The 19587-nt window shown below is 43.4% G+C and overlaps 1 protein-coding gene across 1 annotated transcript in view; it reads left to right on the plus strand.

Moving 5' to 3' along the window:
• The first annotated feature begins 1948 nt into the window (after window positions 1–1948).
• asah1b (N-acylsphingosine amidohydrolase (acid ceramidase) 1b) overlaps window positions 1949–19587 on the plus strand; it is a 44163-nt gene continuing 26524 nt past the window's right edge. Inside the window, exons 1-5 of the mRNA XM_068034464.1 lie at window positions 1949–2337; window positions 6772–6818; window positions 12590–12680; window positions 14373–14459; window positions 15911–15989. Of these exons, the coding sequence (XP_067890565.1) occupies window positions 2254–2337; window positions 6772–6818; window positions 12590–12680; window positions 14373–14459; window positions 15911–15989 (388 nt within the window). The 5' untranslated portion in view covers window positions 1949–2253. The remainder of the gene's footprint in view (window positions 2338–6771; window positions 6819–12589; window positions 12681–14372; window positions 14460–15910; window positions 15990–19587) is intronic.

The following is a 19587-nucleotide window of genomic DNA, read 5'->3' on the forward strand; positions in this document are numbered from 1 at the left end:
GAGAGACAGGATTTATATGCATCTGGAAAGGTATGGTCTGATTAGGGATAGTCAGCATAGCTTTGTGTGTGGGAAATCATGTCTCACGAATTTGATTGAGTTTTTCGAGGAGGTGACCAAGAGGATTGACGAGGGCAGGGCGATGGACGTTGTCTACATTGACTTAATCAAGGCCTTTGACAAGGTCCTGCATGGTAGGCTGGTCCAGAAGGTTCCAACACATGGGATCCAGGATGAGCTAGCCAATTGGATACAAAATTGGCTTGGTGATAGGAGGCAGAGGGTGGTAGTGGAGGGTTGTTTTTCAGATTGGAGACCGGTGACCAGTGGTGTGCCGCAGAGATCGGTGCTGAGCCCTCTTGTTTGTCATATATATTAATGACTTGGATGTGAATGTAAGGAGCATGATTAGTAAGTTTGCAGATGACACCAAAATTGGTGGTATAGCGGACAGTGAAGAAGGCTGTCTCAGGTTACAACAGGATATAGATCAACTGGGAAAGTGGGTAAGGGAGTGGCAAATGGAATTTAACGCAGACAAGTGTGTGACATGATGCATTTTTTTAGATTAGAGATACAGCACTGAAACAGGCCCTTCGGCCCACCGAGTCTGTGCCGACCATCAACCACCCACTTATACTAATCCTACACTAATCCCATATTCCTACCAAACATCCCCGCCTGTCCCTATATTTCCCTACCACCTACCTATACTAGTGACAATTTATAATGGCCAATTTACCTATCAACCTGCAAGTCTTTTGGCTTGTGGGAGGAAACCGGAGCACCCGGAGAAAACCCACGCAGACACAGGGAGAACTTGCAAACTCCACACAGACAGTACCCGGAATCGAACCCGGGTCCCTGGAGCTGTGAGGCTGCGGTGCTAACCACTGCGCCACTGTGCCGCCCTTCTGGGAAGGTAAACCAGGGCAGGACATATACAGTGAATGGCAGGGCCCTGGGAGTGTTGTTGAGCAGAGAGACCTTGGGGTGCAAGTACATAGTTCCCTGAAAGTGGCAACACAGGTAGACAGGGTGGTGAAGAAGGCATATGGCATGCTTGCCTTCATCGGCCGAGGCATTGAATACAAGAGTTGGGATGTCATGTTACAGTTGTACATAATGTTGGTTAGGCCGCATTTGGAGTAGTGTGTGCAGTTCTGGTCGCCGCACTACAGGAAAGATATAATTAAGCTAGAGAGGGTGCAGAAAAGATTCACAAGGATATTGCCTGGTTTGGAGGGCTTGAGTTATAAAGAGAGATTGGATAGGCTGGGGCTGTTTTCCCTGGAGCGAAGGAGGCTGAGCTGAGAGGGAACATGATAGAGGTATATAAAATGATAAGAGGTATAGATAGGATAGATAGCCAGAGTCTGTATCCCATGGTAGGGGTGACTAAAACTAGAGGGCATAAATTTAAGGCGAGAGGGATCAAAGGGGTAAATTTTTCACACAAAGTAGAGTGGGTATCTGGAATGAGCTGCCTGAGGAGGTGGTGGAGGCAGGAACAGTAGCAACATTTAAGAGGCATCTGGACAGGTACTTGAATAAGCAAGGCATAGAGGGATATGGAATTAATGCAGGCAGGTGGGATTAGTATAGATAGGCATTATGGTCTGCATGGACGTGGTGGGCCGAAGGGCCTGTTTCTATGCTGTACGACTCTATGACTCCACATCCCTGGTTCTTACAATGTCTTCTGCCACTTTAACACCAGGACAGCCTGCTACATACAGTATAAATCAAATGTCAAAATTCAAATAATGCAGGACAGATCGTAAACGCAGGACCCTCTAAATGCCTCATTGTATTTACATTTGGTACAAATTACATTTACACAGTCTGACATTTAGTATTACAATTAAACATTCCGCGCACAGAGGTTTGCCACTGGTTTCAGCCCTTCAGCGTGTAATGACGGGAGGGCGTTAAACTGTTGCTGGTAACCAATGTTGTTAATGAACGAGCAAAACATTGCGATGAATATTTATCAGGCGCTTTATTGGGCTTAACCAAGCTGTGCTGAAGAGGGGGAGTACTTTCCACTCGCAACTTGTTGGCTGGAAGATTTCTGAACGATAACAACGGATCGTCGGTGTGAAACTAGAGATAAATTGGAATTGTTCGTTGTGTGCTGTTGCTTTGTTTCCGAGGCTTTCCTCCCTTCCTGTCTCCACCCTCAAGTGCAGTGGTGTTTTCCAGTCAGACGCTTCTGGGGCGCGCGTTCGGAAAGGGAGCAGGGGGATCGGGATGAGGACGCAGATGGAGATGGGCAGCTGTTACCTGCTGCTGGCTGTTCTCACAGTCTCTACACTAACGCAGTTTATACCGCCGGTGAGTGAATGCACTGTAAGCCGGGGCCGCAGGAACTGGGAGTGCAGTTCCGGGTTTGCACAGCACTGCAGGGACGGGGTAGTTCAAACTATGGAGGGTTTTTGCGATTGAGAGAACAGGTTGTGATGTTTGAAACAAGTGTTTTGGACAAAAGTACTTTTTGCAGATACTTGCAGGAGCCGCGAGTGTTCTTTTTGGAACTTTTCAGGTTTTTTTGGTTGAGTTTTCTTCCATTGCGCAATTCCCAGTATTTTAGAAAAACTGTAGATGGGATTTAGAAGTTGGCTAAAACTCCCCTGATATTGTATTCTTCTTTGATAACTTTCCTGATGTGCTTGGGAATGGTGGTGGTTAACTTTCTACTGCCTTCACCAGAATCTTACCTTATTTATTAAGTTTTTCAAGTTTATTACATAATCTTACAGTTGGTCATGCTTTTGTTAACATCCACAAACTCACATGCATTGGTCCACTGACTGGCCTCCCTTTTTCCAGCCTAGATATCATAAGCTTATTCGAAAACTCTGCTGCCTGTGTGTTAACTAGGGTTGCCAACTGTAGTTGGACATTCCTGGAGAAGTGTATTTGATCACGTGCACTGTTCATGTGATATTTAATCATGACATTTTATCATATGATATTTGCCTGTTTGCAAATACTGCAGTTCCTTACTTGAGTGTTGCAGTATCATAAAGTCCTGACTAAATATTTGATTTTTTTTTTGTTTAATAGTGAGATGAATGACATGATTTATAAATCAAACAACAGACACAAATAGAAAGATTTAAGGATAAGGATAAGTAACGTTTACATTAAAACTACTTCTGGGATGTTCCTACAGTGACCACTGTGAGAAACACCAAGTAAATTCACAAATTCAACAAAAATATCATATGTTTCCAACTAAAGTTTTTACTACCTAAAATTGTGAATTTTGCAATAGAGGGTAAGCTAGAAAAACGATAACTAAAACCAAACCTAATTCAATTCACTGACTCCCACTGAAACTCAGTCTCAGGGCAGTGAGGTTCAGTCCTCAGAGAGGTGCTCTTGACTCCTGTAATAAAACGAATTATACAACAGTGCATGTTACATTCTGACATGAATTCGCCCTCCCCCAGTTTGTGTTGCTCTCCCTCCCCCAGTTTGCTTTTCTTCCTCTTCAAATATTTATCCGTTCCTTTTTGTGACTTACTGCTAATCAATCAAATTTTCTACTTGCATTTGTAGTGAAATTGAACTTGGCCTGCTTAGTGGGCACAATGCAGAAACCAGTTTGATTAAAATTTTAAACTACATCTTTATCCTGTTTGGTATCCATTCACAAACCACTGTCCTGCAAAGCTGTCTGAGATCCTGGACATAATGAACACTTTAGAAATGCAAATTAAAGCAAAAAACTGGAGATGCTGGAAATATGAAACAAAAACAGAAAATGCTATAAACACTCAGTAGATCGAGTCAGATTCTGTGGGAGTTTGAGGGGTGGTCAGGGGAGTGCGGGGAGAGAGACAAGTTTCAAGTGTGGATGAAGGGTCCATACCTGAAATGTTAATTTATCTGTTTTCTCCATAGATGTTGACTGACCAGCTGAGTATTTACAGCTTTTTCTCTGTATTTACTACACAATTAATAGTTATTTCTGCTGTAGCGGCATGACAGTAATATGGAAATGTCAGTATAGCGTTTGCTAACTTTAGTGCGATGTGCCTGAATTTTCAAAGTGCAGTTGGCAAATGGAAGCTTTTCCTGATCTGGATTTGTAAAATTATACTCTTGGAGTTGAGGTAACCAGGATTAGTCTGATGTTCACTGGGCTGATGTGCCTTGTTCACGCTGGCTGGACGGATTCCATTCAACTGAAACAAGTCGAAGAAATGTGCTGAAATAAGGAAGTGAAGAAATTCTGGTGCTGGAACATAAAGTGAGAATCATAGAAATTACAACACAGAAGCTGGCTGTTCTGCCCATCTGTCTTGTCTGTAGTGGTGCTGATTCTTCAATGGAAATTATTTGCTATAATCATGTTTCTTTGTCCTTTTTATATTCCTTTCAAATACTTGTTCTAGCCTCAATAGAGTTGAGCCAAAACATAGCATATTCTAATAACCTCTATGGGTGTGGGGAAATTCTTCGAACCTCTTCCTTCTAGGGATAACCCTGATCCATTACCTTTCTTGAACTGAATTTCCAAACATTGGAAGTTATCTTTCACTGTGTATGCTCTTAAAACCTTTCATAATTAGATCCTCCGTCATATTCTCTGATCCAGAAAGAGCTTCAATGTTTCAATCTAGCTCTATAATTATTACCTGTTGATCCTGGTATCATAGAATTAGAGAATCATGACATTAAGAAGGCCATTTGACCCGTCGTGTCTGTGCTGGCCCTCCTAAGGAGAAGTTCACATACTGCCACTCCTCTGCCCTCTCCCCACAGCCCTGCACATTCCTCCTCTGCAAATATTTAGAAAATGTAGAAAAAATTACAGCACAGAAGGAGACCATTCTGCCTATCGTGTCTGCGCTTACCGAAAAGCAAACCACCCCACCTAATCCCATTTTCCAGCACTTGGTCTGTATCCCTGGAGGTACCTGTTACGGCCAGGTGAGGAAGGGGTCTCAGGCTCCTCTTTTCGCCCCTTTCCTGGTTTGACTGCAACAGAGTTCATCCTTTTTACACAGTGATTGAACTTAACGCTTCAATGAGCGCTTGTTCCTGTTCCTCTAATATAATTGCCAAAGACCCAATCAGACAGGTTTTCTTGAGTTTAAACAAGAAAGATGGAAGTTTATTATTCTTAACACTCTAAACCGGTTAAAATTACTAATAATTCACACGAGAGTTTCTCTCTCTCTCTCTCTCTCTCTCACACACACACACACATACATAGATTACAGTTTTGGTGGTTGGAGTAGAGTCCATAATAAATGGAATTTAAACAGGGTATATCAGTCCCAGAGTTCTCAGTTGAAACTAGTCCTGAAGTCCTCACTGGGCCACATGCACAGTTGCGGGCTTACTTATCGGTCCTCCAGAAGGCAGAAGAGGGGGTTTATTCCATGTCCCCTGGTTGTTGGCTTTGGCAGTCTAAAGCTGCCTCCTTGATGGCTTTTCAGTTACTATTCCCTGCTTTCTGTCTGAAAAAGCTTACAGTCTCTCCAGAGCTGCACAAGCAGTCACATGACCTTACCAAACTTCTTTGTGTTTTAATGAGGTCCTTCTGGAAGCTTCTCTGATATTCAAGGCTCTACTGCTCAAACTGTCCAGTCACACTTGGTTGGGGTTGGCTCTTTCAAAGTCAGTGGGTGTCAATGACCCTTGACCACTGTACTGATAAAGCCATTTCAGGTAATTTAGTCAGAGAGCACCCCATTGTCCTGGCTTGGTTGAGTCAATCATGTTGTCTCCAGTCTGGTCTTTTGGTGTTTCAAATGTAAATTGCAGTGGCCATCTTGGCTGCCAGTGTACGTTTCTTAAAAAGTCATTTGTAAGAACTTCCAGTAAAAGCTTCAGGCAAGGCTCCAACCGATGAAATGTTTCCCATTTGGCATGTAGGGTTTTCACTCTAGTAGATTTTTGTTGTATATTTCCATGGCTTATTGGGCGAAGCTAAGATTAAAGGATTGAGTGAGGAGGGGGTTCCAATTCAAGATTTGGCCAGCAGGGCTTCTAGTGGCAAAAATTGAGGTGAGGGGTTCAGGGTGAAATGTTTGGCTGCTCGTGGATTTTCAGCCTTTTGCAAGGTCTGGTTGTGTTTGTGCATTACTGTATTTCCTGTGTGTTAAGGCATTTATTTCCCCTTGTCTAGCCTCTTTTAAACACTCACTGTCAAATCACACCAGAACTGGGAGCAGGTGCTTCTTGCATGCATGTTGCCACAGGTAGAGGGACTGGGTTATGACATTAATCATGAGATGTTCCACTGGTTCTGCCTGTATTGTGTCCAATACCTGCATGTTGCAGGCGTACTTGCTGGCTTGTACCAGATCCTGGGGCCCAAAACTGTATCAAATGCTGGTTTCCTAACAGCAATTTTGAATTTGTGAATCTTTTGGGTTTTTTTTTAAAACAGCTCTGGTTGGTTCCTTAATCCTGTGGCAATGTGGTACTCTGCAATTCCTGATCCGCCACTCTTCCAATGTAAATCACCCTGACCCCAGGATTTGGGTTGTATTTCCTTCGGTGAAGTAGGGCTCTGAGTTTTTTCTGCTTTACCATTCTGTACTTACTTTCTACTGTTCTCTACTTGTTGTATTGTCTTATACAAACTAAACTGATATCACAGGCCTCTTACATACAGAACAGGCTGGTTTTCTACACCTTGGACACATTTTGTTTTTGGAGAATAGTTTTGAGAGAATTATTCAAATGTTCTTTGTCATAATGTGAAAAGAATGTTTTGCATTTTCAAAAACTTTGCTTTCTTGGCAGTATACTGAAGATTGCAGAAGAGGCACATATCCACCAACTGGTCCCACGTAAGTACCGAAACATTTTAGAATTTTTCTGTGCAGCTTTTCAGTCGGCAAAATTCCAGTTCATTAAGATGCACCTATTTTATTTCTAAGCTGTGAATCTACTGGTGAGACTGACTGATTTGACCATTGTTCAGTCTTTACTGCTCTTCGCCTGACATAAAATCTGTGGGTATGATTATTCCAGCAAAAAAGAAATGCAGTATTCATTTCTGTTCAGTGCTTGAGAGCTGTGCAAAGTGTGATGCTGAAGAGTAGAAACAGCCCATATAAATAAGAAGTACTTCTAAAACTTGTTCTTCTCGAGGTTTTAGGATTCTGAATTGCGTCGTGTTTTTGGCTCCAAGCTGTTAATGAAAAGCTGGCAAAATCGCCCAGTGCTAGCCTCTGATGAGTTCTTTTTAGAGAACATTACAGCGCAGTACAGGCCCTTCGGCCCTCGATGTTGCGCCGACCTGTGAAACCATCTGACCTACACTATTCCATTTTCATCCATATGTCTATCCAATGACCACTTAAATGCCCTTAAAGTTGGCGAGTCTACTACTGTTGCAGGCAGGGCGTTCCACGCCCCTACTACTCTCTGAGTAAAGAAACTACCTCTAACATCTGTCCTATATCTATCACCCCTCAACTTAAAGCTATGTCCCCTCGTGTTTGCCATCACCATCCGAGGAAAAAGACTCTCACTATCCACCCTATCTAACCCTCTGATTATCTTATATGTCTCTATTAAGTCACCTCTCCTCCTCCTTCTCTCCAACGAAAACAACCTCAAGTCCCTCAGCCTTTCCTCGTAAGACCTTCCCTCCATACCAGGCAACATCCTAGTAAATCTCCTCTGCACCCTTTCCATAGCTTCCACATCCTTCCTATAATGCGGTGACCAGAACTGCACGCAACACTCCAGGTGCGATCTCACCAGAGTTTTGTACAGCTGCATCATGACCTCGTGGCTCCGAAACTCGATCCCCCGACTAATAAAAGCTAACACACCATATGCCTTCTTAACAGCCCTAATAACCTGGGTAGCAACTTTCAGGGATTTATGTACCTGGACACTAAGATCTCTCTGTTCATCTACACTACCAAGAATCTTCCCATTAGCCCAGTACTCTGCATTCCTGTTACTCCTTCCAAAGTGAATCACCTCACACTTTTCCGCATTAAACTCCATTTGCCATCTCTCAACCCAGCTCTGCAGCCTATCTATGTCCCTCTGTACCCTACAACATCCTTCGACACTATCCACGACTCCACCGACCTTCGTGTCATCTGCAAATTTACTAACCCACCCTTCTACACCCTCTTCCAGGTCATTTATAAAAATGACAAAGAGCAGTGTCCCCAAAACAGATCCTTGCGGTACACCACTAGTAACTAAACTCCAGGATGAACATTTGCCATCAACCACCACCCTCTGTCTTCTTTCAGCTAGCCAATTTCTGATCCAAAGCTCTAAATCACCTTCAACCCCAAACTTCCGTATTTTCTGCAATAGCCTACCGTGGGGAACCTTATCAAACGCCTTACTGAAATCCATATACACCACATCCACTGCTTTACCCTCATCCACCTGTTTGGTCACCTTCTCGAAAAACTCAATAAAGTTTGTGAGGCACGACCTACCTTTCACAAAACCGTGCTGACTATCGCTAATGAACTTATTCTTTTCAAGATGATTATAAATCCTGTCTCTTATAACCTTTTCCAACATTTTACCCACAACCGAAGTAAGGCTCACAGGTCTATAATTACCAGGGCTGTCTCTACTCTCCTTCTTGAACAAGGGGACAACATTTGCTATCCTCCAGTCTTCCGGCACTATTCCTGTCGACAATCACGACATAAAGATCAAGGACAAAGGCTCTGCAATCTCCTCCCTGGCTTCCCAGAGAATCCTAGGATAAATCCCATCTGGCCCAGGGGACTTATCTATTTTCACACTTTCCAAAATTGCTAACACCTCCTCCTTGTGAACCTCAATCCCATCTAGCCTAGTACTCTGAATCTCAGTATTCTCCTCGACAACATTTTCTTTCTCTACTGTAAGTACTGACGAAAAATATTCATTTAACGCTTCCCCTATCTCCTCTGATTCCACACACAACTTCCCACTACTATCCTTGATTGGCCCTAATCTAACTCTAGTCATTCTTTTATTCCTGATATACCTATAGAAAGCCTTAGGGTTTTCCTTGATCCTATCCACCAATGACTTCTCGTGTCCTCTCCTTGCTCTTCTTAGCTCTCCCTTTAGATCCTTCCTGGCTAGCTTGTAACTCTCAAGCGCCCTAACTGAGCCTTCATGTCTCATCCTAACATAAGCCGCCTTCTTCCTCTTGACAAGCGCTTCAACTTCTTTAGTAAACCACGGCTCCCTAGCTCGACAACTTCCTCCCTGCCTGACAGGTACATACTTATCAAGGACACGCAGTAGCTGCTCCTTGAATAAGCTCCACATTTCGATTGTGCCCATCCCCTGCAGTTTCCTTCCCCATCCTACGCATCCTAAATCTTGCCTAATCGCATCATAATTTCCTCTCCCCCAGCTATAATTCTTGCCCTGCGGTATATACCTGTCCCTGCCCATCGCTAAGCTAAACCTAACCGAATTGTGATCACTATCACCAAAGTGCTCACCTACATCTAAATCTAACACCTGGCCGGGTTCATTACCCAGTAACAAATCCAATGTGGCATCGCCCCTGGTTGGCCTGTCTACATACTGTGTCAGAAAACTCTCCTGCACACACTGGACAAAAGCTGACCCATCTAAAGTACTCGAACTATAGTATTTCCAGTCAATATTTGGAAAGTTAAAGTCCCCCATAACAACTACCCTGTTACTCTCGCCCCTGTTGAGAATCATCTTCGCTATCCTTTCCTCTACATCTCTGGAACTATTTGGAGGTCTATAGAAGACTCCCAACAGGGTGACCTCTCCTCTCCTGTTTCTAACCTCGGCCCATACTATCTCAGTAGACGAGTCCTCAAATGTCCTTTCTGCCGCTGTAATACTCTCCTTGATTAACAATGCCACACCCCCCCCTCTTTTACCATCTTCTCTGTTCTTACTGAAACATCTAAATCCCGGAACCTGCAACATCCATTCCTGCCCCTGCTCTACCCATGTCTCCGAAATGGCCACTACATCGAGATCCCAGGTACCAACCCATGCTGCAAGCTCACCCACCTTATTCCGGATGCTCCTGGCGTTGAAGTAGACACACTTTAAACCAAGTTCTTGCTTGCCAATGCCCTCTTGCGTCCTTGTAACCTTATCCCTGACCTCACTACTCTCAACATCCTGTACGCTGGAACTACAATTTAGGTTCCCATTCCCCTGCTGAATTAGTTTAAAACCCCCCAAAGAGCACTAGCAAATCTCCCCCCCAGGATATTGGTACCCCTCTGGTTCAGGTGAAGACCATCCTGTTTGTAGAGGTCCCACCTACCCCAGAAAGAGCCCCAATTATCCAGGAAACCAAAACCCTCCCTCCTACACCATTCCTGCAGCCACGTGTTCAACTCCTCTCTCTCCCTATTCGTCGCTTCGCTATCACGTGGCACGGGCAACAACCCAGAGATAACAACTCTGTTTGTTCTCGCTCTAAGCTTCCACCCTAGCTCCCTGAATTTCTGCCTTAAATCCCCATCTCTCTTCCTACCTATGTCGTTGGTGCCTATGTGGACCACGACTTGGGGCTGCTCCCCCTCCCCCTTAAGGATCCCAGAAACACGATCCGAGACATCACGAACCCTGGCACCTGGGAGGCAACATACCAACCGTGAGTCTCTCTCGTTCCCACAGAACCTCCTATCTGTTCCCCTAACTATGGAGTCCCCAATGACTAATGCTCTGCTCCTCTTCCCCCTTCCCTTCTGAGCAACAGGGACAGACTCTGTGCCAGAGACCTGTACCCCATTGCTTACCCCTGGTAAGTCGTCCCCCGCAACAGTATCCAAAACGGTATACCTGTTGTTGAGGGAAACGGCCACAGGGGATCCCTGCACTGCCTGCTGGTTCCCTCTCCTTCCCCTGACGGTAACCCATCTACCTACTTCTTTTACCTGAGGTGTGACTACCTCCCCATAACTCCTCTCAATAACCCCCTCCGCCTCCCGAATGATCCGAAGTTCATCCAGCTCCAGTTCCCTAACGCGGTTCTCGAGGAGTTGGAGTTGGGTGCACTTCCCGCAGATGCAGTCAGCAGGGACACTCTTGGCGACCCTTACCTCCCACATTCTGCAGGAGGAACATACAACTGCCTTAACCTCCATTCCCACTATTCTAAATTCCCAACAAATCTACTGAAAAACCAACTAGAAAAGTCAAAACTTGTTAGCTTAGCAATCCGACGGACAGAACTTTTTAAATAAAAAGCTTACCTTATCAACACACCAGAGTCCTTTTTTTTTGGTTAGAGGAGGAGGGTGGGTGGGAGACACTACACATGTAGTGTCTCGGGTACAGCCACCGCCCAAATATATAGTTTTTACTTACCCAGCAGTCCCCTGGTCCTCCGAAAACAAAAGGGAATTAACTTTTAACTTACACTGAAATTGACCTCCCAGCTGCAAGTCCGCTCTGTACCTCCGCTTCTGTCCAAGCTGCTGCAACCAAAACTAAAAGAAATTGATTTTAAACCGCCCAAATAGGTTCTCAAACCTAAACACTGGGGAGGCGGTGGCATAGTGGAATTATCACTGGACTAGTAACCCAGAGACCCAGGGTATTGCTCTGGGGACATGGGTTCAAATCCCACCACAGCAGAAGGTGGAATTTGAATTCAATTAATAAACCTGGAATTAAAAAGCTAGTCTAATGATGGCCATGAAACCATTGTCGATTGTTGTAAAAACCCATCTGGTTCACTAATGTCCTTTAGGGAAGGAAATCTGCTGTCCTTACCTGGTCTGGCCTACATGTGACCCCAGACCCACAGCAATGTGGTTGACTCTTGCATGCCTTCTGAAATGGCATAACAAGCCACTCAGTTAGGGCAATTAGGGATGGGCAATAAATGCTGGCCTGGCCAGCGATGCCCACATCCCATGGATGAATTTTAAAAAAAATATTTGACCAAATATTGTTAAGGCTATCATGGCAGGAGAATGGTAGTGTTAATTTTGCGACCATCAATTTTAATATTTGTGTTTGATGCATTCAAAGGGTATGTCTTTTGAAATCCCTTCAGTGTGCATTTGTCATTTTTATGAAATCTAATTTAAGAATTAGAACCTTATTTTATGATATTTTGAATAAGCAACTTTAGTTCTTGGTCTTAGCATGCATCTCCTTTTAAAGTAATGGGATGGCTGAAACCCATTGCAGTATACTCCGAAAACATATTGGGTTATCTTGTGTATTTGCCTAAAAGTTCTCTAATTGTTATATCAGTAGCTATACTATGTGACAAACTTTTTTCTGTTCTTCTACTTCTGGCTCCGTGAACATCCCCGATTTTTAATTGCTCCATCATTGGTGGCCGAGGCTTCAGTTACCTAGGCCCTAAACTCTGTTATGCCCTCCCTTCACCTCTTGCCTCTCTACCTTGCTTTCCTCCTTTTAAGACACTCATTAAAATCTACCTCTTTGACCAAGATCTTGGTCATCTAACTTAATATTTCCCTTTGTGGCGCAGTGTCATACTTTGTTTTACAATGCTCCTGTGAAACACCTTGGGGCGTTTTGTTACGTTAAAAGTGCTATATAAGTTGCTGTAAGCAGCATTGTAATAAAATATGTCCTATACTGTGTGTGTTAACAGGTTTAAAGGAATTGTTCCATGGTACAAGATAAATCTTGATTCTGCTCCACGTGTAAGGTGGAACCAGTTGATTAGTGACAAGAAAGTGGAGGTATGTGATTGTCACCGTGTGTAGGTACCTTTCTACTGTAGAAATACATTAAGCAGATGACTTCTCTGATACTTTGAGTTTGTTCATTGAGAGTAGCAGAATTACACAAAGCAAAACCCAGGTTTGATCTTCCCCAGTTCCCCAGAATGGCTTGTTAGGCCATTTCAGAGGGCAGTTGAGTCAATCACATTGCTGTGGGTCTGGAGTCACATGTAGGCCAAACCAGGTAAGGGCAGCAGATTTTCTTCCCTAAAGGGCATTCGTGAAGCAGATGGGTTTTTTTTAACACAATCAATGATGATTTTTTAGCACCATTATTTTCAATTCCAGATTGTCTAATTAATTCAATTTAAATTCTGCCAACTGCCATGGTGGGATTTGAACCTGTGTACCCAGGGAATTAGCCTGGGCCTCTGGATTGCTAGCTCATTACCACTACGCCACCTTCTCCCCCTACTATGGCTACTGGAACCAGGTACCTGTGAGTATCCAACACTTAAGGAGCTGTACCCCAGAGGGAAGGGGGAGGAGAAATCATTTTTAAAAAGCGTAGAAGAGAAATGAGTATTTTACTAGAATATGTACATAATGGATTGAACAGCTTTAAGTAGCAGGTAGCAATATGGATCATTAATGCCATTTGCAGTAGTGGTGCTAAGTATAATTCCTTTTACAATGTAAACCTGTTTGATTTGAAGACAAATAAAGTTAACCATAAATAAAAAGTGTATAATCATGTTTTAAGTTTTCAGTACGTTTGAAGCCTGTCAGGTGTGACTCAGTTGGTAGCACTCTCTCACCTCTTAGAAGTTTGTGGATTCAAGTCCCACTCCAGGACTTGCAGACTAAAATCAAGGCCGAGGTGCCATCTTTTGGAAGAGATATTAAACTGAGGCCCTGTCTGCCCTCTTTGGTGGATGTAAAACATCCCCTGGTACTCTTCAAAGAAGAGCAGAGCAGTTATCCCTGGTGTCCTGGTCAATATTTATTCTGCAGTCGACATCACAAACATTATCTGGTCATTATCGCACTTCTGTTTGTGGGAGCTTGCTGTACAAATGAGTTGTCATGTTTCCTACATTACAACAGTGGTTACATTTCAAATGTACTTCATTGGCTGTAAAGTTCTTTGAGGTGTCCAGTGGTCATGAAAGGCACAAAATAAATTAAGCCTTTTTTTAACTCTGTAAATTTACTTTAATCACAGGTTTGCTTCCTTGTGCTTTTTGAAAAGGTTTATTCTTCCACTCCTGTACATAAGCATAAGTGTAAAAATGTTAGTGTATATTCTAAAATACTGCAATAAACTGGTTGCTTATTGATATAGTGTAGGAATGCTACCATAAAACTTTTCTTACAAATAGTGCACTGGGTCATATTGAAAATGCTGGATCTAAGAAGCCTCTGTGTGTGTGTGTGTGTGTGCCTCTGTGTGTGTGTGTGCCTCTGTGTGTGTGTGCGCCTCTCTCTCTGGCTCTGTCTGTGCCTCTCTCTCTCCTCTTCCACTCCCCTGCTCTCCCTGAATTGACAACCTGGTTGTGTATCTCTTAGAAAAATGAATCTTTGAAGAAGGCAACCAGCACCTGTGGCAGAAATTTGTATAACTTTGCATGCTGTTTAGCTAGTTTGTAATTTAATTCTGCATCCAAATAATATGTAACCTTGCAAAGCAATTTTACTGATAATTTTCAGCTGACTAATTTAATCCGGGTGATCAAGGACTTGGCGAACGATTTCTTCCCAAGTGGCAAGCTCATTGAACTGGTGGATAAAGATTTGGTAAGATACATTTTTGATTTGGCTTCCAAAACACAAGATTTACACATTTTGAAAGTTATATGGGACTATTCTGCAACTGGCCATTTGATTACCTCAGCCTGAAGTTTCCGCTCGACTGTGCTGTTTTTTTTCAGCTCAATTCCCCCGATATTGACTCTCAGAATTTTAAGCATGAATTGCGTTCAGCGCAACTTGAGTTTCTGCCTGGTCAGTTTGAAAGACATTGTGCTAGTTGTAGGCCCCACCCCAGATCTGGCCACGGCCCCAGGGTGAATTAATCACTTTTAGGATTTGCACTAATTTGCAGAACTTCAGAGAAGGCTCCAGAATTTCAGCTGGATATTTTGTGCATAAGAACACTGTAGGTATGTTTTGAGCAAAACTTATTTTTAAATTTATTAAAGAACTGGGCGACACAGTGGCGTAATGGTTAGCACCACAGCCTCACAGCTTCAGTGACCCGGGTTCAGTTCTGAGTACTGCCTGTGCGGAGTTTGCAAGTTCTCCCTGCGTCTGCGTGGGTTTCCGCCGGGTGCTCCGGTTTCCTCCCACCTCCAAAAAAGAACTTGCAGGTTGATAGGTAAATTGGCCATTGTAAATTGCCCCTAGTGTAGGTAGGTGGTAGGAGAATGGTGGGGATGTGGTAAAGAATATGGGGTTAATGTAGGATCAGTATAAATGGGTGGTTGTTGGTCGGCACAGACTCGGTGGGCCGAAGGTCCTGTTTCAGTGCTGTATCTCTTTTAAAAAAAAAAAACTGGCTACTGTACCTCAATCTAACTAGAAAATAGTTTTTGTAAATTAAGTCATTTTCAGTATAAATTGGGTTACTCACAGATGGTGGATTCACACAGAATTAAATTGTTAATTATTTTGTGATAACCCATTTTAAGCTGGATTAATCAAACTTTGCCAAGTTACCACTATTAAATAAATCGAGGAATTTTTGAAAAAAATTTGGAAAATTGCTTTTTAAAACACTGCTTGATTTGCGCTGGTTTGTGGCAGATTTTTCTTTCAGTGATGTGCAGATGAGTTTCAGTAGAAATTCACGGGGGGTGGGTGGGGGCATTTTTTTGAATAGGGATAATTTGCACAGTATCACTGCGCCCAAAGTGGAAATTCTACCCCACAGTTTGTAGCGATCCTGAAGTTTTGAACTCCAGATGATTTATTGCTTGTCAGGTTTTGCCACTTGGAGAGAGGCATATCTGATAGACCTGAGACAGTGTAAGAATCTCTGCTACCATCAGCCGTAGAGATACTGCTATTCCAATTATTACCTGACTTGAATCCCATCATCTCTTCAAGTAAACTAATTTTAAGCTGAGTCAATTCCAGTTAAATTGTCCCTCAGTGCCCGGTTTGAAAGGCAAATGCTAACAATGATTCTGTACACTTTCAGATTTCAGTATCGTGCATAAAATTTTTAAATGCAACTTTTCTTCCAGGCTCCACTTGTAGATACACTTCCTTCCCCATTTAATGAAGAAATAAAGGGAATTGCAGATGTGTCTGGAGTACCCTTGGGTATGATTTCCACTCTTACAAAAGATGCTATTTGTCATAGGAATTGTCTATTTAGATTAGATTGCATCACAGTGATTTTAATCTGCTAATATGGACATTGTTACTTATTAATGTTGTCTCATGTACACTGCATTTTCCCCCAGCTACTATGTCTGTTACCTCCCCAAAGAATTCTGAGATTTGCCAAACTATTGTTCCTTTCTGAAATCTCTGCTGGCAACTTCTAATTTTTCTTCTTAGTTTTCCATTATTATTCTTATAGGACCTCTTCAAATTTAATAGGTTTCTAACCTCTATCCAATGCTTGAAACTACTATCTAATTCTCCTCCATCCATCTCTTGTTTGTTGGTACCTCTGATTTTTATTTGGTGATCCGGCCTAGAGTCCCCATCTCCCCCCACCCTCCCCCAGGAAACTAGAGCTTCAAATCAGAGAATATAAGTTGCTCTGGGCCCTCATATTTTAACCTTTCCTTCCTTCCTTTCCCTGTCCCTTGGATAGTCATCCCTCTTTCCTCCTTCACTGCCTGCTCCCATCCTCAGTGGTGTGACTACACTCTCAAACTCTTATTCTAAAGACTTCTCTTCATCTCTGATGTCAGATTGAATCCATCTCTTTCTCATGTTCTGGCATTTTGAGCTTGCGGTGTGACACTTCTACCAGTGCTCAATTCAACACCTGATGTTTGAATCTCCCACATCTTGCAGGATTGACATATCACTGCTTTCCTGTGCTGCCATTTTTAGGTTTAGATAGTTTGTTCTACTTCAAACTTTGTGACTTGCATACATTAGCTAGTCTGCTTGGCATCACCTCCTTGTTCACCACTGAATGTCCACTCTCTCCATATTCCCTATCAGAAGTCTTGACTCATTCTATGACATGCTCACAGCTTGAGCTGTGGGTCACACAGCCTCTCTTTGTATACCTTTTTGGACACAAGCTAGTTTCAACTGGTCAGTCAGCCCCCAACCATGTAATATTTAGCATCTGCTCTACTTGCAGTTGACTCACTATTAACTGTGAAGTGACTTAGTTACACAGTTTAAGATCTAAGCTTAAACTTCAGTTCAATTAAGAAGTAAAAAGTTCTATACTACCTACCACTGAATTCCATTTTAGAATTTGTTGCTCTCACTCCTGGCCTAGATTACCTTTATAAGCTACTCTAGAGGTTGGCTGTTTCAGTTTGATGCATGAATCATTCCATGAGATTAGCTGCTATGCTACCAATAATGATGTATGTCTTAGACTGTAATTTTCTCATTTAAATAGCACATTAGCATCCAAATGTGTCAGTTTCTCTCAGTGAATTATTTTGAAGAGGCATAACTGCTATGTAGACTTATTTTATAAGTATAAACTGGGTGTAAGAATTCTGTTGATCCTCAGTGGCAATGTATCCCTAATGGGAAACTTAATTACTGATCAACTATTAAATGAAAAGTTCTGAACTATGTTAGATAGAAACCAGGTTTCTGTAAGTAATTGTTTTACATTTACCATGTATGAGCTGGACATACATGTATGAGCTGGACATACAGCCAACCAAATCGGAACTCAGTGATGCCATTGATTCCCTAGCCAGCGGAAAAGCCCCTGGGAAGGACAGCATTACCCCTGAAATAATCAAGAGTGCCAAGCCTGCTATACTCTCAGCACTACATGAACTGCTATGCCTGTGCTGGGACGAGGGAGCAGTACCCCAAGACATGCGCGATGCCAACATCATCACCCTCTATAAAAACAAAGGTGACCGCGGTGACTGCAACAACTACCGTGGAATCTCCCTGCTCAGCATAGTGGGGAAAGTCTTTGCTCGAGTCGCTCTGAACAGGCTCCAGAAGCTGGCCGAGCGCGTCTACCCTGAGGCACAGTGTGGCTTTCGTGCAGAGAGATCGACTATTGACATGCTGTTCTCCCTTCGTCAGATACAGGAGAAATGCCGTGAACAACAGATGCCCCTCTACATTGCTTTCATTGATCTCACCAAAGCCTTTGACCTCGTCAGCAGACGTGGTCTCTTCAGACTACTAGAAAAGATCGGATGTCCACCAAAGCTACTAAGTATCATCACCTCATTCCATGACAATATGAAAGGCACAATTCAACATGGTGGCTCCTCATCAGAGCCCTTTCCTATCCTGAGTGGTGTGAAACAGGGCTGTGTTCTCGCACCCACACTTTTTTGGGATTTTCTTCTCCCTGCTGCTTTCACATGCGTTCAAATCCTCTGAAGAAGGAATTTTCCTCCACACAAGATCAGGGGGCAGGTTGTTCAACCTTGCCCGTCTAAGAGCGAAGTCCAAAGTACGGAAAGTCCTCATCAGAGAACTCCTCTTTGCTGACGATGCTGCTTTAACATCTCACACTGAAGAATGCCTGCAGAGTCTCATCGACAGGTTTGCGTCTGCCTGCAATGAATTTGGCCTAACCATCAGCCTCAAGAAAACGAACATCATGGGGCAGGATGTCAGAAATGCTCCATCCATCAATATTGGCGACCACGCTCTGGAAGTGGTTCAAGAGTTCACCTACCTAGGCTCAACTATCACCAGTAACCTGTCTCTAGATGCAGAAATCAACAAGCGCATGGGTAAGGCTTCCACTGCTATGTTCAGACTGGCCAAGAGAGTGTGGGAAAATGGCGCACTGACACGGAACACAAAAGTCCGAGTGTATCAGGCCTGTGTCCTCAGTACCTTGCTCTACGGCAGCGAGGCCTGGACAACGTATGCCAGCCAAGAGCGACGTCTCAATTCATTCCATCTTCGCTGCCTTCGGAGAATACTTGGCATCAGGTGGCAGGACTATATCTCCAACACAGAAGTCCTTGAAGCGGCCAACATCCCCAGCTTATACACACTACTGAGTCAGCGGCGCTTGAGATGGCTTGGCCATGTGAGCCGCATGGAAGATGGCAGGATCCCCAAAGACACATTGTACAGCGAGCTCGCCACTGGTATCAGACCTACCGGCCGTCCATGTCTCCGTTATAAAGACGTCTGCAAACGCGACATGAAATCGTGTGACATTGATCACAAGTCGTGGGAGTCAGTTGCCAGCATTCGCCAGAGCTGGCGGGCAGCCATAAAGACAGGGCTAAATTGTGGCGAGTCGAAGAGACTTAGTAGTTGGCAGGAAAAAAGACAGAGGCGCAAGGGGAGAGCCAACTGTGCAACAGCCCCAACAAACAAATTTCTCTGCAGCACCTGTGGAAGAGCCTGTCACTCCAGAATTGGCCTTTATAGCCACTTCAGGCGCTGCTTCACAAACCACTGACCACCTCCAGGCGCGTATCCATTGTCTCTCGAGATAAGGAGGCCCAAAAAGAATAACCAATTACAAACTTGTGCCATATTTTAGCCCAGTTATAGTAACTAGCACTGCTTGGAGTTAATTCTTTCTTTCATGAACTAGTAGCAAGAAATCGCATACAATAGTGATTTGTGTCCCCCTAATAACTAGACTGAGTAACTTAACTATTTAGTACAGTAGTTACTGTTTGGTAATAGTCAAGTAGGAATAATCAGCATTCCACATTGTAATACTGAATTGTCTTCTCTAGCATGTGTCAAATCACCTTAGTAACTTGAG

This window comes from Heterodontus francisci, chromosome 1 (genome assembly GCF_036365525.1).
Source record: "Heterodontus francisci isolate sHetFra1 chromosome 1, sHetFra1.hap1, whole genome shotgun sequence".
In the NCBI taxonomy this organism is placed as follows: Eukaryota; Metazoa; Chordata; class Chondrichthyes; order Heterodontiformes; family Heterodontidae; genus Heterodontus; species Heterodontus francisci.